At 38.5% G+C, this 17,101-nt stretch overlaps 2 protein-coding genes across 5 annotated transcripts in view; one reads left to right on the plus strand and one right to left on the minus strand.

Moving 5' to 3' along the window:
* Positions 1 to 1,130, minus strand: part of rbks (ribokinase) — a 118,716-nt gene extending 117,586 nt beyond the window's left edge. For 2 of the 3 annotated variants that reach the window (XM_062041743.1, XM_062041740.1), the window contains exon 1: positions 872 to 1,130. The gene's annotated coding sequence lies outside the window, so the exon portion shown is untranslated. The remainder of the gene's footprint in view (positions 1 to 871) is intronic. The other variant, XM_062041741.1, reaches the window with a different exon arrangement.
* Positions 1,089 to 17,101, plus strand: part of babam2 (BRISC and BRCA1 A complex member 2) — a 176,502-nt gene continuing 160,489 nt past the window's right edge. For both annotated transcript variants that reach the window (XM_062041738.1, XM_062041739.1), the window contains exons 1-4: positions 1,089 to 1,240; positions 1,858 to 2,013; positions 2,986 to 3,062; positions 11,298 to 11,392. In XM_062041738.1, coding sequence (XP_061897722.1) covers positions 1,877 to 2,013; positions 2,986 to 3,062; positions 11,298 to 11,392 — 309 coding nt within the window. In that variant the 5' untranslated portion in view covers positions 1,089 to 1,240; positions 1,858 to 1,876. The remainder of the gene's footprint in view (positions 1,241 to 1,857; positions 2,014 to 2,985; positions 3,063 to 11,297; positions 11,393 to 17,101) is intronic.

The raw sequence follows: 17,101 nt of genomic DNA on the forward strand, positions 1-17,101 counted from the left end.
CCAAGTATGTGTGTATGATGTGGCGATGTTGAGAAGTGTGTGTGCATGTGTGTGTGTGTGGGGGGGGGGGGGGGGGGTTTATGTACAGGGGTCCAGAAATTGTTGCTACGCCCCTGACTGCAACCCCAGAGCTTATATGTAACACTTTATCAATTTTACAATTGAGCCAAGACGACTAACTTCCCTAAAATATTGTGTCGTGTCTGGAGATACCATAACAACAGGAAGCCATTAAACCAGGAACAACTCAGTGGCTTTGTGGTTAGAGTGTCTGCCGTGAGATCTGTAGGTCGTCAGTTCAAACCCCGGCCGAGTCATACCAAAAACTATGAAAATGGGAACCCTGCTTGGCACTCAGCATCAAGGGTTGGAATTGGGGGTTAAAATCACCAAAATGATTTCCAGGCGTGGCCACCGCTGCTGCTCACTGCTCCCCTCCCAGGGGGTGAGGGTTTGAGGGTGATGGGTGAAATGCAGAGGATCATTTCACCACACTTAGTGTGTGTGCGTGACTATTTGGTACTTTTACTTTAACTTAACACTTCTCAATATACATTTTAAAATAATGTTCGTAATGAATTGGAGTGATTTTAACTTTGTTTGCTAAAATACGCGCTAATCAATGTTCTATTTGCAGTGTATTCTGGATTAAGTAATGACAAGTTGCTGATGCAGTACATTGTGTGCGTTTCGTCTATGCGGACCTGAAATCTAAAATCTAAAATCTAAAATCAGCGTTGTGCAGTTTATTAAATTTGTAAACGTTAGACATAGTCTGTGGATAATGCGTAAAGGGAATATGAATTTCATAAGACCGATAGTAAAAAAAAACCATAATATGTTAGAAGAATCAATGCAAAATAATATTTACCTTTAGTGTTTTCGATTTTATGATTTCCGTGCGAAGTACATTTGTAGACTTGAGGTCAAAGTTCTGATTACAGCTGCCCAAACATGTGACTGGTCCCTGGTCGTTTTTCAGTATTAGGCACGCTCCTATAAAAAACTCAAAACATACTTATGGTAACATACTGTTGTACTATGAAGACAGATATATGGATTTATCAAAATGAAAACTGGATATCGGAACGTTAACATACATTCACTAGACAGGCATTATTTTAGACCTCTAAAAGAGGTCCTTCAGAAGGACCCAAACAGCATGTACCCGGAACTTGTTGCGAGTATGAAGTAAACAATCAATTCAGCGTTTAAGATATTCAATTTCGAGGTCTTCCAGGTATCACAATTTAAACAATATGCTTTGCGAATTAAGAGCAATGAATATCTATTTTATTGATGGAAGCAAATGTTCGTCTCTTTGCGATTTACTTACCATGCTGTAATCTTACAATCTCATCAACCTTTTACGACCATTTACCAGTATATTACTATAATGACTAATTGTTTCTTAAATTGTGTTTTAAATGATGATTCAAATTACATTCGCAAGTTTAATAGCGGGATAAACGTTTATACTTAAATAGCTAGACGTCAAACTGGCTTGCCTCTTAAAGATTCATTTTTAAAACCCCTATTTATTATCAATGTTGTATATCCAAAGTGCATATAACGGTTATTGATGCCATGTTCAAATATAAGTAACTTATTTATGTGATTATATAAATATTATGAATGGATGTGTATATATATATATATATATATATATATATATATATATATATATATATATATATATATATATATATATATATATATATATATATATATATATATATATGTGTGTGTGTGTATGTATATATACATATATTTAGCATTATTAATTAAAGTGGTTGCAAGATAGCTCACACAAATGTTATGTTCTGCATTATCTATAATGTTGTTGCCTTTTTTCAGATTCCTCAAGGTGGAAAAGATGAACAATATTTCTCCAGAGGTTGCACTGCACAGGATCTCACCTGAGTTGCGGCCCTTGCTGTGCAGCGTGGTGCGGAATGGCCGTGTGGGACTGGACTCTACAAACTGCCTTCGTGTCACAGATCTAAAAACTGGGTGAGGTGTATAGTTTTGCACGAACATGGGACTAATTCTCAGCAGTCATGCTTTTAGATGATAGACTAAAATTCATATTCCAGAGCAAATATATCAATCCATCAAATTTTAGTACAGCATTCTTTCTACACTGGAAATTAAATATTATTCAGAAAGTTGGAAATTTCCAACTGTTGACAGCGTTGTGTGGCACTTCTAGGTTGCTTTGATTTCACTCTTTCAGGGGTTGAATAGTCTATATGTCTAGATGCTCTAATGCATAGCTGTTGCTCTAATGAGTGAGTTATCAGGTTTTTGTTACTGTTGAATCATCATTCTTACCCGTTTATGAGGCTTCAGAGTATTGTTGTGACAAGGACCACGTACAAAAATTAATTAAGGAGCTGCCTTGTTTTGTTGGAAGGTTTTACTGAGCAGATGCACAAATGTACCTATTCAATAAATTGGCTGGTGAATAATGGAAATAGTTGTCTGTCTATCTGTGTTGGCCCTGCGATGAGGTGACGACTTGTCCAGGGTGTACCCCGCCTTCCGCCAGAATGCAGCTGAGATAGGCTCCAGCACCCCCCGCGACCCCAAATGGGACAAGCGGTAGAAAATGGATGGATGGATAATGGAAATAATGAAAAATTGAATTTTTTCCCAAGTGACTAACCAGGTTTGAGTTAGGTAGTGTTAGTTTAGACTTAGTTTTGTAGCACATCTAAATCTACATATTTTTTGTCAGTCTTGAATAAACTATCTTTGTATATTTATAGACCTGGTTATGTTTGACCAAAATAAATATTAAGTGGTAGTTGTATTTGAACTGTGCTAAAATAAACCACATCACTTTTTTCAACCAACAAGTCAATACAGATGCATTTACTTGCAATCAAATATAATTGGCTTGCAAATTGCAAAATGCTATTGACCGGTTTGTTCTCGCTCGTTGATTGCGCTGTTTTTATTTTTCCAATCTTTCATGTTCAGATGTACGTCTCTGACCCCGGGCCCATGCTGTGATCGCTTTAAACTTCACATCCCCTACGCTGGAGAAACCCTCAAATGTACGTAAGTTGTAGGTAAAGCTACCAAGAGGTAACTATACATTCCAAAAATAAAAGCAGTAGGGCAATTTTTAATGGTAGGGTTGAACAATTCATCAAATTTTAATCACGATCACGATTTTGGCTGCTACGATTAAATTAGGGGGATCTTCGGCGATATTAACATGTAAAAAGCAGGCTCCTCAGCATATCAAATCAAGCACTTTCACAATCCACGAACCACCAGGGGGCGAATGAAACACAGTGGACTAGTAAGAGTGAGTGAGAAGTTGGGAACAGAGGGTGACAATAAATTGGCTGGTCGCCAGTAGATCCTGAAAATATTAAGAAAAATAAATGCTTTTATCACATCAGTACCTTCCTCCGACAGGGTGTCAACAGGCATGCATTTTAACCCTATAACACGCTCGCACGCCTAGCCGTTCTCTAGGCACCCTTCCACTTGTTCCCAGAAAGACAGAAATGCCTGCACTGAGGAACCAACACTCACCCCGCAAAGCTGCGTTGCAAAATGTTCACATCCAAACAAATGGAGTTGTGGCGGCATATTACGCATTGACAACATTTCCCTTCTTTCCTCAACCGCCATCGTTTGCCCGCATCGTGAAGCTAACAATCCTAATAGAGTTGTGGTTGCATACATGCGCGAAAAACCTCAACAAACAGCCACAAAATGGCATATTTATTTGTAGTTAGCCCTTTGTGAATTAGTTTTTTTTTTACTTTTAAATTTTTTAAATTCTTAGTTTCATTTTGAAATGAAAACTAAGTTTTCATATTATTTTTTAAAATATAAAATACAATAAAAATGTTTTACATAACATAATGAATCATTGTGATTGATAATCGTGATTTCAATATTGAAAAAAATAATTGTGGTTATTATTTTGGCTATAACCGTGCAGCTCTCGCCTATAGCCTCCCAGTATACAATATCAAAACAAACACTGCGCTTATCATTATTAGTAGAAATAACAACAATGGTTAACTGTTTTACATTCTAAAAAGAAGAGCTGTGGTGTGGAAACTTTAAATATATAAAATAAGCGGTATCCTGATCCAATATTGATATCGGATATCGGTTCGATTTTAGATAATGATGATGATGATGATGGATCTTTATTGTCATTTCACAAGTACAACAAAATGTTGTTTTCAGCACAAACCCGTTTAAGATTAGACAAACAAACAGTGTACAGGGTTACAGAACAAGAACACTGATGGGTCGCCACAAGGCGCCCCGTAGAAGATGGGAAAAAGGTAGACGCTCGGGGAAGATGAGTAAAAAAAAAATATCGGCTTGTACAAACCCTGTTTCCATATGAGTTGGGAAATTGTGTTAGATGTAAATACAAACAGAATACAATGATTTGCAAATAATTTTCAACCCATATTCAGTTGAATATGCTACAAAGACAACATATTTGATGTTCAAACTGATAAACTTTTTTTTTTTTGCAAATAGTCATTAACTGTAGAATTTGATGCCAGCAACATGTGACAAAGAAGTTGGGAAAGGTGGCAATAAATACTGATAAAGTTGAGGAATGCTCATCAAAAACTTATTTGGAACATCCCACAGGTGAACAGGCAAATTGGGAACAGGTGGGTGCCATGATTGGGTATAAAAGTAGATTCCATGAAATGCTCAGTCATTCACAAACAAGGATGGGGCGAGGGTCACCACTTTGTCAACAAATGCGTGAGCAAATTGTTGAACAGTTTAAAAAAAACCTTTCTCAACCAGCTATTGCAAGGAATTTAGGGATTTCACCATCTACGGTCCGTAATATCTTTAAAGGGTTCAGAGAATCTGGAGAAATCACCGCACGTAAGCAGCTAAGCCTGTGACCTTCGATCCCTCAGGCTGTACTGCATCAACAAGTGACATCAGTGTGTAAAGGATATCACCACATGGGCTCAGGAACACTTCAGAAACCCACTGTCGGTAACTACAGTTGGTCACTACATCTGTAAGTGCAAGTTAAAACTCTCCTATGCAAGGCCAAAACCGTTTATCAACAACACCCAGAAACGCTGTTGGCTTCGCTTGGCCTGAGCTCATCTAAGATGGACTGATACAAAGTGGAAAAGTGTCCTGTGGTCTGACGAGTCCACATTTCAATTTGTTTTTGGAAACTGTGGACGTCGTGTCCTCCGGACCAAAGAGGAAGAGAACCATCCGGATTGTTATAGGCGCAAAGTTGAAAAGCCAGCATCTGTGATGGTATGGAGGTGTATTGGTGCCCAAGACATGGGTAACTTACACATCTGTGAAGGCGCCATTAATGCTGAAAGGTACATATAGGTTTTGGAGCAACATATGTTGCCATCCAAGCAACGTTACCATGGACGCCCCTGCTTATTTCAGCAAGACAATGCCAAGCCACGTGTTACATCAATGTGGCTTCATAGTAAAAGAGTGCGGGTACTAGACTGGCCTGCCTGTAGTCCAGACCTGTCTCCCATTGAAAATGTGTGGCGCATTAACAAAACAACAGATACATACGATCCTTTGTTCCCTCAGCTGTTGCCTTTATAAATGAGCTTCTTAAACAAGCTTAGCTACTATGCAGTCACTTTAGTGGGAAGCGACGTGTGATGATTAGTTTTTATTGTTTTACAAATGTTTTTAGTTTTTAGCTCAATGCTTTCATGATGGTTTGTATGTTGTATGTATTTTATGTATTTGTACCTTGTTTTACTGTTGTACCTTGTTTTTACTGTTGTACTTCTTTTTTACTGTTGCACCTTGTTTTTTACTGTTGTACCTCGTTTTACTGTTGAACCTTGTTTTTAATGACTACTGCTGCAAACCAAATTGCCCTTCGGGGACAATAAAGATTTTCTAAGTCTAAGTCTTATGAAGCCTAAAATACCACGACGGAGACCCCTGGACTGTTGAACAACTTAAACTGTACATCAAGCAAGAATGGGAAATAATTCCACCTGAGAAGCTTAAAAAATGTGTCTCCTCAGTTCCCAAATGTTTACTGAGTGTTGTTAAAAGGAAAGGCCATGTAACACAGTGGTGAACATGCCCTTTCCCAACTACTTTGTCACGTGTTGCAGCCATGAAATTCTAAGTTAATTATTATTTGCAAAAAAAAATAAAGTTTATGAGTTTGAACATCAAATATCTTGTCTTTGTAGTGCATTCAATTGAATATGGGTTGAAAAGGATTTGCAAATCATTGTATTCTGTTTATATTTACATCTAACGCAATTTCCCAACTCATATGGAAACGGGGTTTGTATTTAATATCTCCGATATAAACCCTGATACAAGCAGTCCTAAAGCACGTTTACAGCCAGTTTACAGCCAAATGTATTTCAATAAGCACACAAGTTGGGTCATTTCTTGTATTTTAATGAGGTAATTTACAAAATGCACTATGATTCCTGCTGGTATCGTACCAGATTAATAACAGTATTGGCCGTAAGTCAAGGCTCCAATATCGGTATTGTTTCAGAAGTGAAAAAGTTATATAGGAACACAGCACTAACAATATGGTTCACAATATTTTTTCAATAAGGTGGTAGTATGACGTCATCATGTAATTTGTAATAAAATAGGCTAATCAAAAATATAAAACGCATATTTAAAGATAAATAAACACATGTGCTTTTATTTATTATTAGTATCAATATGTTAACCGTTTCTTGTTATATGTTGTCTTTTTGCTGTATTTGTCAATTTTGTTTAATTTCTTTTTTATGGTTTATTTTATTTCTACAATGTGCCACAGGCCTAACAAAATAAAGAGTTGCATTAAGCAAATGGCCACACTTAGTTTTCCTAATGAAATAGGCAAAAATAAAAATATTGCCAAACAACAGAAGAGTGTCTCTAAGCTGTATTTTCTTAGCCCTTATGGAAGCAATAAATGTTGAGCTGTAGCTTATGGAAGCTGCACTTTTTAGTAATGCATACTCCCTGGGCTTGTGGTGGCGGAGCTCTGCTGTCACTTGCGCAGCGAATACTTTTGTGACAGCTTCTGATTGCCGAAGAAATGCATGACACAAGATACACCTCTCTTTTACTTTTATTATGTACCCCTACTTGCTAAATGTAGCAACAAAGTCGATCATTTCTGCTATGTCTTATTCTCTGGCAAACTAGGTGTTGTGAAGCCAAGTTATGCCACAACTACAGTTATGCTCCACTGCCACACTTCAATTATAATTTGTTTATAGGTGTGGGCAAACCAAAAGCGCCAAATCACCATTGGTGACAGGCTTCCACGAATAGACATTTTATTTTATTTTTATTTTTCGGTGCTAACTTAGTGCTCACGCATCAAGAATAGGTGCAGCTCGCCAAACAAAAAGTGTACTATATTCAAACCTGACAATACTGAAAAAAGCAGGTAACAATGTATTTTTTGTGTGTTGGTATCGACTTGGTATCAAAGTACCGATGTTTTTGACAACCATTCTAATGAATAAGAAGTTAACTACTGTAACAAAGTGAGTCGTATGCTTTTAATGCAGGGCTGCTTACTTCATATGACTTATTTGATATACTGTACAGCAATCATTAACTCTCATATCTTCTTCTTAACACGTCTTGCCAAAGCAGGCCCTTCTTTTCGTACAAAGGAACGGGGGGAAACTAACCACGAGTACAGAATGAATCTAATGTTGTTCGGAACTGATGTCTCATGAGGTTCGCCAAGGTCTTGTGTGACATCATGCATGATGCAAAATGTAAACAACAATTTAATTATTACAATTTTGGTCTAAGAAGAGGTCGTAGCACCTCTATGGTATTCAATTTACAAAGGCACAATTTTGTTTTATCTATTCATAATGTGCGACTCAGGCTAATTAATACATTTTCTAGGTACTGTTTCTCTCAGCTATTGAGTTCATAGTAAACGAATCAAACGTGTGTGAGAAAAGTAATGTTTATGATCGGAAGTTATTCATCAGATGAGGGATGGATATTATTAGTGTTTGGTTCTGGGTCACTCTATTTCATAGTCAAACACCTTGATTTACTCTAGCTTTTGTTTTTTAAGTTTTTCCCCTCAGTTTTATATCCTAAATCAAAATGGAAGAAGTATTATGCACTTTTTCCAATGCTTACTTGTCTTTATGTTGCATGCAGAAATTTGTTTAATTAAAAAAAAGACACTATTTTAAGTTATTGGTTTGTCTGAACTACTAATTTGCTGTTTGCTGATTTATGAAATTATATTTTTTCTTACTATTTACTTTTTTTTTTCTTTCAAGGAGTGAAAAAACATACCAACACTAAAAGCCAGATTGCGGTCAGCACATAAATGCAAATATCAGAATGCCCCATTGATGAATGTATATATAGACTGCCTTGGTTGTGGACGATGTCTTTAATTCTTGCAGACGTGTAGACTGCAACTTGGGAGTAAACAAAAGCCAAGCCATTGGCATTTATCATGGCACATGACATCTCTGCAGTTGTTGTATTTTCCTGTGCTTTGTCCTGAGGACAAATGTTTGTTCAATCAAGGATGCAAGGCTGCAGGTTGGTGTCTGCCGGCATATGGACCTGTCCACTTATAGCGTGCCAATGCACGGTACACTCTGCATGGACCAAAGCCTTATTAATTCAAAGCCAGTCCCCTTCCACTCCACCACACTGCCTGGTACCGCTAAACAACAATCTGTGGCTTTTCTTGTTGTGCATGTTAAAGGGTACATGTTTTCTACATTTTAAACACTTCCTTGTGTCCTCCATAACATGTAGTGGTGGTTCTTTGGACACAATTTCGTATGGATTATGTTGTACAGACCATTTTCAGGCTGCTTTTGTACCGTCTCTTCAGGATCCGCCGTTTTGTGCCTCCACTTCGACTTGTACTGTATAAGTTCGAACTATACGCTACTTTGTATTAGAAATGGCAACAGCAGAGGATGCATGTACATGTACGAGCCAGTCTGCCCCACATCAAGAGGATAGCAAAAAAGAAGGAGCTTATTGACTATAGTGCACACTAGTGAAGTGAAGTGAAGTATATTTATATAGCGCTTTTTCTCTAGTGACTCAAAGCGCTTTACATAGTGAAACCCAATATCTTAGTTACATTTAAACCAGTGTGAGTAGCACTGGGAGCAGGTGGGTAAAGTGTCTTGCCCAAGGACACAACGGCAGTGACTAGGATGGCAAAAGCGGGGATCGAACCAGCAACCCTCAAGTTGCTGTCATGGCCACTCTACCAACCGAGCTATACCGCCCCACTACAATGACATACTCTCACTAAGTACTTTGGGTACATGTATACCATACATGGATAATCAGCTGACGTCAACGGTGGGAAAAACGTCACAGGACATAGCAAATTCCAAACAAATTGTTTAGAAGAAATATGAAAGAAGGCAAGATTGTTTTATAAATATCTCTGCAATGCCTCCACAGTTTGATTTCAAAATTTTGGGAGGTATGCGGTAGGGCTGTGAATCTTTGGGTGTCCCACAATTCGATTCAATATCGATTCTTGGGGTCACGATTCGATTCAAAATCGATTTTTTTTTTCAATTCAACACGATTCTCGATTCAAAAACTATTTTTTCCCGATTCAAAACGATTCTCTATTCATTCAATACATAGGATTTCAGCAGGATCTACCCCAGTCTGCTGACATGCAAGCAGAGTAGTAGATTTTTGTAAAAAGCTTTTATAATTGTAAAGGACAATGTTTCATCAACTGATTGCAATAATGTAAATTTGTTTTAACTATTAAATGAACCAAAAATATGACTTGTTTTATCTTTGTGAAAATATTGGACAGAGTGTGTTGTCAAGCTTAAGAGATGCGATTTAAGTGACACTATAGTTCTTTTTTTTTTTTTATAGATGTCTAATGATAATGTCAATGAGGGATTTTTAATCACTGCTATGTTGAAATTGTAACTAATATTGATACTGTTGTTGATAATATTCATTTTTGTTTCACTACTTTTGGTTTGTTCTGTGTCGTGTTTGTGTCTCCTCTCAATTGCTCTGTTTATTGCAGTGTTGCTGGGTTTGGTTTTGGAATTGGATTGCATTGTTATGGTATTGCTGTGTATTGTTTTGTTGGATTGATTAATTAAAAAAATAAATAATACAATTAAAAATCGTTTTTTAAAAACTAAGAATCGATTCTGAATTGCACAACATGAGAATCGCCATCGAATCGATTTTTTCCCACACCCCTAATATGCGGATCCCAGATACACAACAACAGGTACCAACAGTAGGTAAGACAAGTTAGTTTTCCATGATAAGGCCCTGACTGAAATAGGACTAGTAGAAAACATGTTCTACAGATCTTCACATGTTGTACAATGTTTACCGTTCTAGGTATGAGTTCCAATGCATAGAAAATGTTGTATAACTTGCTCTGAGAAACGTTTTTTCACCTGGATCCATCCCAGTAAATCTTTGCTTGACTTCCAGTACCTTGCAACACATCCCTTTGTCTAAGTGCCCTCTATTTGAAATGTAACTACAAACGTTTAAATGTATCTCTTTCTCCTGTCGTCAGTCACCCCAAAAAAGCAGAACTGAAAAGCGCATGAATAGAATTGCGCAACATACCCGGTAATATCAGATTTAGAACATTGTGAACTCATATCAGCTAAACTAAAATCAGCAAAAAAGTATGATGGCACTGAGAGCATTTGCAGAGGTTACCCTTTGTCACCAAACATAATTAGAATACTTGTATTTAATACATGTTGATACTTTAAAACATAAGTGACAACATTTCTCTATTTATTATATACAATCTTATTTTTCTGAAGACTGAATTTGAGCGGCTTCATTGCTAAATGTCAGGTTTGCTCATTATGTTAGGTACATGAATCAAAAAGAACCCACGGCTCAAATTCATGTCATGCGTAAAACACAACTGTTAACGAGACATTTATGTCAGACTCAGCTGTCAAGTGTGGTGGTTTAACATAATTATGTTATTGTTTATGTATTTCTTTTGCCCCAAAATGATTTGCCACATCTCCAAAGCAAACATAAAGGTCACCGCACATGTATTAGGTTAAGCTGCATAAAAATGGATGAATATTTGCCTTAACATATTTTGAATACTCCTTCAAAGAGTAGTACATTTTGAGCTCAGTAACTGACAATATTTATTTTTAAAGTGTTAACTCAGTTGTCAAATATATTAATAATCCCTCTCATCTTTATAGGAGTATACTCTCATTCTTGTATAATAAGAAAATTAACAATCTGTTTTTCTCTTTTTCTAGGGGATATAATATTTAATGCCCGCTATCCAGAATTGCCTCCAGATTTCATTTTTGGAGAAGATGCTGAGTTTCTGCCTGAACCTACAGAATTACCTGTAAGTATTTGCAATAATTCCTTTTAGAGATAGGCCAATCGATCATCCACAGATCAGTTTTGGCCGATTTCTGTAAAAAAGAATGTAATCAGCAATGCCTAATAATTATTTTTATGCCGATCACAAAAGCAGATCCCCTCTGGCTGATACTTTATTTTTGATCTCTTGGCTGACAGAAATTGGCTAGCAGCTAAGTGTGTATTGCCATATAAAGTGTGGAGCCTCTCCTGTAAATAAATAACCATCACCTCCATTGTGAAAAATTAACTACATACCGTATCTTACCTGTATCACTGGAAGACTAATCTAAACATGCATGGAGGAACAGACAAGAAGGCATGCTAATTGCTAAACTAGCTTGTGACAACTCAGGAAATATGTGCCTATTGTGTTATTTTATTTTGTATGTTAGTTTTTTTTCATTGCCAATTTGAAAACATCCAAGCGAGCACAGGCACTTTTGTATAATAGAGAGATAATAATAGCTTTTTGTTGTAAGATGGCTGATACAACAATTGATAATGGCTCTCTGTTTTGACTTACTTTTATCTCCACTTTGGATCATATCTGCAGAGTTGTGATTCACTAACACCAAGTCAGACTAAATAGATGATACAAACCTGTGTGTGCAGAATTTATGTTACCCATCTTTTTAACACAACATATTTTAGCAAGTTTACCAGCTTTATAAAGTCATGCCATGTCATGTTATTGAAGTTGATCTTTAACTTAGCATTTGATGGGGAGGTTTGCTGTCAGGAACTATTTGAGAGGTCCGTACTTTGAAAAACGACTGATAAAACTACAATAACTTTGTATTATACCATTATTTGACATAATTGTGTCTACATTTTGTTGTGATTCAATAGGTCCGTTCCATGTTTTACATTTCTAAATTCTTAGTAGTGTGACGGATCTCTTAGTGTGACGGATCTCTATAAACACATGTGTAGCGCCTTTTGTGTTACTCAGTTAACCAACCCAATGACACATACTGTGTGTTTGATACCCTTATTTTAGAAAGAATGACTCCCGAAAAAAGTTGTGGAAAATTAACAGTTGAACATTTATTGCTTCACAACAACTGGCATCATACCACTCATGTGACATACAGAAAATAAAATAATAGAAATGTATTTGAAATGTGTGTGTACACTTGTACAAAACCTATTACTACTACTACTTGAGTAGTTTTTTGTCTTTGTTTTGTTGTGTTCTTATCCGTGTCGCTTTAAGGGAATTTGAAGTTTGAGGTCTTTAGTACAGATATTGCAGCTGGCCACACTGCGGTCCCGTCCTGCCCGCTTGTCTTGTCCCTGGGGTAGGCTCGCCACTGAACCCTCGTGGTTAAGATTTAAGATTTAATCTCGGTCTTTCAAAATATCCGTCGAAGCTCAGCAAAATGCATAACTCGACGCAAACAGCTCCTTGTGTTGGTGTTTTGCACCAGTCTTACTTCGGGAGGCTTCTTCAGTGTGTCTTCTTCCTGGCTCATCTAAATGGTGGCCAACTGGCGTCAGTGCTTACTAAATGCCACCTTGTGGCGGGTTTGGGAATTGCCTCTTATTTACATGAATGGGTTTAGTAACCATATTTTTTTACATGGGTTACACCCTCCGCTCTTAAAGCCGCATGAACCCCTTCATGCTTTGGTCTTGGGCTCATAAAATAACTATCACAGTCATTAACAGTTTCAAGTGCCTGGTTAAAGCTCTGTAAAATAGTTTGTGCAAAAGTCAATAATGGTTTTCCTAACTGAATGTAGTGAAAACAGTCAGGTGGATGTCGTGATCTACTTGATCGCCGTGTGTTATCGGTTGTGTCTTTGTCTATTGCAGTTTCATTGTCATGTGCTCTAGCTGACTGTGCGTTGTAAAACATTTACAATTTGCAGGATTTCCCTTGTCATCCGCAATAGCTCGATTTCCAATTTTTTTGTCTGATTGATCTTCATTGGTCCAATTTAGTGGGGTACTGTTCCTCCAATAGTACTCTGATTACCCACAACCTCTGGCTCCACTCCTACCAAATCAGGGTGTGTTTCAACAAGACTAGCCGAGGGACTGTCATCTGGACCATCCCAAGGCTGGGGGGGGGGGGGCTGTGGAACTCAATGGTATAGGTGACAAGGTTTCATCTCCTTCTGGATTAGCTTTTGATTTCTGCTTTTCAGAGGAAACCGATTGAGTGGGATATATGATCCAGTCGTCAACAGAATCTGAGAATTTCTCTTTGGTTGACTTTGTCTAGATCTGGGCCGGCGAACCTTAGGTTTGACTGGTTCGATTTCCTCCTCTTCGGTTAAGTCCACACAAGGAAGTAGCAGGTTCCTATGTAGAGTTCAGATGAGACCATCCTTTTTGATGGGTTTCACTTTGTACACCGGCAGGTTTCCCATATTTTCCAGAACTGGACACACAGTGGACTCGGTACGCAAGCTTGTGTTTACACCGGAACTTCAAATTTTTCACAAGCACTCGATCGCTTTCTTCGAGTGTTGACTCTCCTAATGTCCTGTCAAAACGGCATTTGACGTCTGCAACTTTTTTGGAATTTTCAGTGGCTATCTGATAACTTTCTTGCAGTCTTGCTTCCAGGTATTTCCTATATTGGGAATGTGATCATGGGGAACCATCGTTTACACGAAAATGAAAGGCAATGTCTACAGGCAATAGAGGTTGGCGTCCAAACATCTGCTCATATGGAGTGAGCCCTGGGACATCACTTTTGGTGCAATTATAGCCATGGGTTAGTGGTTTTACGTTATCACACCAATTACCTTTTTCTTTGTCCTTTAACAGTGGTCTGGTTAATCGCTCTACAGGCTTACCTCTTGAGTGGTAAGGTGTTGTGCGCACCTTGGTAAGACCTGCAAATGTGCAGAGCTCTTTAAAAAGTTGGGACTCAAAGTCCCTGCCTGGATCACTTAGCAGATGCTCAGGAAACCCATAGTGCACTAAAACTGTTTCCAAATGGTTTTAGCAGCTGTTGTATCTTTGTGGTCTTTGGTTGGTGTGGCAACCGCATATTAGGTAAAATGGTCCGTGATGACCAAAATGTCTTTAGTATTGTGACTGTCGGGTTTAAGGGATAATAGTCAATGCACACTTGTTCCATGGGTCGAGTTGTATGGATATTTACGAGAGGTGCTTACTCTTATGGTTGTCTTTCTTTTGATGCAACGTCCGCATGTCTTGATCTTTTTCCCCATGTTGGAAGCCATCTTTGGCCAATAAAATCTTGACCTTCCCAAATCTAGGATTCTTTCCAAACCCATATGTCCCATATCTCCATGCAAGTTTCTCAGAATTGCAGATCGAAGGGACATAGGAGCAATGAGTTGGTATGTTAGATCATCTCCTGCTTGACGTTTCCTGTACAAAAGGTAATCTTTTATTTCTAATCTCTTCCTTTCTTTGAGAATTAGTTGAAGCTCTGAGGAATCTGGAACGAAGCTGGTCCCGTTATCAGCCTCTACTATTTTTATGAGTTGTCCTATGAAAGAGTCAGACTTTTGGTGTTGTTTGAGTTCTGCTTGGCTGTAGGTGGGTATGGTATAGCAACCAAACACTTTGTTCGATTCGTACATAGTTTGTACAGTATCTGGGTGAATAGCGATGGATTGTACCAAGGTGAGGTCGGTAGAGAGTGATCTGTCATGCTTAGAAGACGATGCTGACATAAAACAGTGACTGCATCTTCAGGTAGGTCTTGGCTGGGAGAGAATGAAAGATGGCGTGAAGCAAATATTTTAATCTGCCTTTTTTTCTCAAGAGAAACTTGGTCGTCATTGTCATTGGGTCGTCTAGAAAGGCCGTCTGCGTCCTGGTTGCGCTTTCCAGCTGGGTGCTTAATGTTGAAATCAAAGATTGACAGCGCAGCTAGCCAACGGTAGCTTGCAGCATCAATCTTAGCGGACATGGAATTTCTCCACAATGGACCACTTCAAGGCAAGGAATTATAACTTATTGGCGGGATATTGCTTTTTCGCTGGATGAAAGTCCTCTGCTAGCATAAGCTACGACTCGCATCTCAACATCTGTTCTTGGTACAGGGCGGCTCCTAAACCTGTGGTACTGGCCTGTGTACTGGCCTGTGTGGAGCACATAAGGCAATTTTGGGTCAGCAAAACCAAGAACAGGTGCAGATATGAGTTGTTCTATTATCAGGTTAAATGCATTTTGACATTCAAACGTCCACCTCTCATTAAAGGGCTCTTTGGGATATAAGTACTTTTCAGGGCGTCTAGAAGTCTTGGTGTCCTTTCTAAAAGGTGGGTAGCCTCTGGTGACTAGTCCTTTTGTCTTTAACAAATTGACGATAATAGCTGGATAAACCTAAAAAGGACTTGAATTTTCTCAAGGTTTGTGGTCTAGGCAAAGCACGGAGAGTGCTGACTTTAATGTGACCTAGATACCGCACTGAGTTCTGTAAGAAATGGCATTTTTCGGTTGAGAGCTTTAAGCAATTCTCTCTAAGTTGCTGGAGAACATGTCTTATCCTAGTTTCGTGCTCTTCTAATGTTTTGGAGAAAACTATGATGTCGTCCAGAAAAAGCAGTACTTCCTTTAAATTGATACCGGACATTACCCTAAGACTATTTCTTGCTCTGTCCTTCAATTCCTGTGGAAGAAGTGCATTGCCAAAGTCAAAGGTCAAATATCGTGTCGATGGTTTATTATCTACTGTGGGAATGCTAGCACAACATCTTGCAGTGTCAGTGGGTTTGATTGGATCTTGAAAGTTACCATAGATCTTTTCAGGAGGGTGAAGTTCAGCTAGAAACACAATTTGAAGGGAGTGTCACATCATGCACATTTTCGTTTCTCAACCACTCAGGTAATGTAAGAGGTCGGTGTCTGGGCAAGCTGATAAGAGAACATTCCACAAATACTCCACCAGGTAAGACAGAGGATTCAGGCTTCTCGGCCATAGCAATGCCATTGGTGGTATTAGCCTTCTAAGCACTCCTTGGTTTGAGCAGGTAAACCATGCGGTTCCTTGCGTTTTAGGGTTGCCTCCTGTGTGTCTGAATTTGAGCACCCGAATGATCTGCCTGTAACCATACGCAGAAGACACATTTTTGTTTTTTTTGTCACTGCAGTGCTCTTCATATAACACATTGAGAGCATTTGTCCTTATAAGGACTGGCAAGTCAGAATTACTATGCTGGTCTGGTACCACTAAAGCTAGGGTGGAAATTTCTGGTTCAATGTCAACAAATTATTTTGGAAACTTGAGCATAATGGGTATATAGCCTAAATTGGGTACATTCTCACCATTAGCACTTTCACATTTAGGCCTTGGAATGTCTGGATGTGTGGGTCTGACAGGTGAGTTTTGAGAAAATATGCGGTTATTGTGGTCACTTGGGATCCCTGAGTCAAGGAGACAATTTGTATCTACTCCTGACAACTCGTTTCGCTTTTTTTCAACTAACTTGGGGATCGCTTCGTTGCTGCAAGAAGGTCCAATGAGACCGTCCTCGCCACATCGGAAGCAGTATCCTGGCGCGACTTCTTGTTGGTGGACTTCAACTCTGCAGGAATCAAGGGGTTTCCTCAATAGGAGCTTTGGGTTTAGCGTTCAGTTTGCTTTCTGACAGTGTATTTGTTCATCTTGCACTCAATTATGTGTTTAGTGAAACTATTTGGGATTGCAACCGCACCATTTGTTTTACAAGCTTTTGGGGATCATTAGGGGTCTTTT

The sequence above is a fragment of the Entelurus aequoreus genome, linkage group LG03 (assembly GCF_033978785.1).
Source record: "Entelurus aequoreus isolate RoL-2023_Sb linkage group LG03, RoL_Eaeq_v1.1, whole genome shotgun sequence".
Lineage (NCBI taxonomy): Eukaryota > Metazoa > Chordata > Actinopteri > Syngnathiformes > Syngnathidae > Entelurus > Entelurus aequoreus.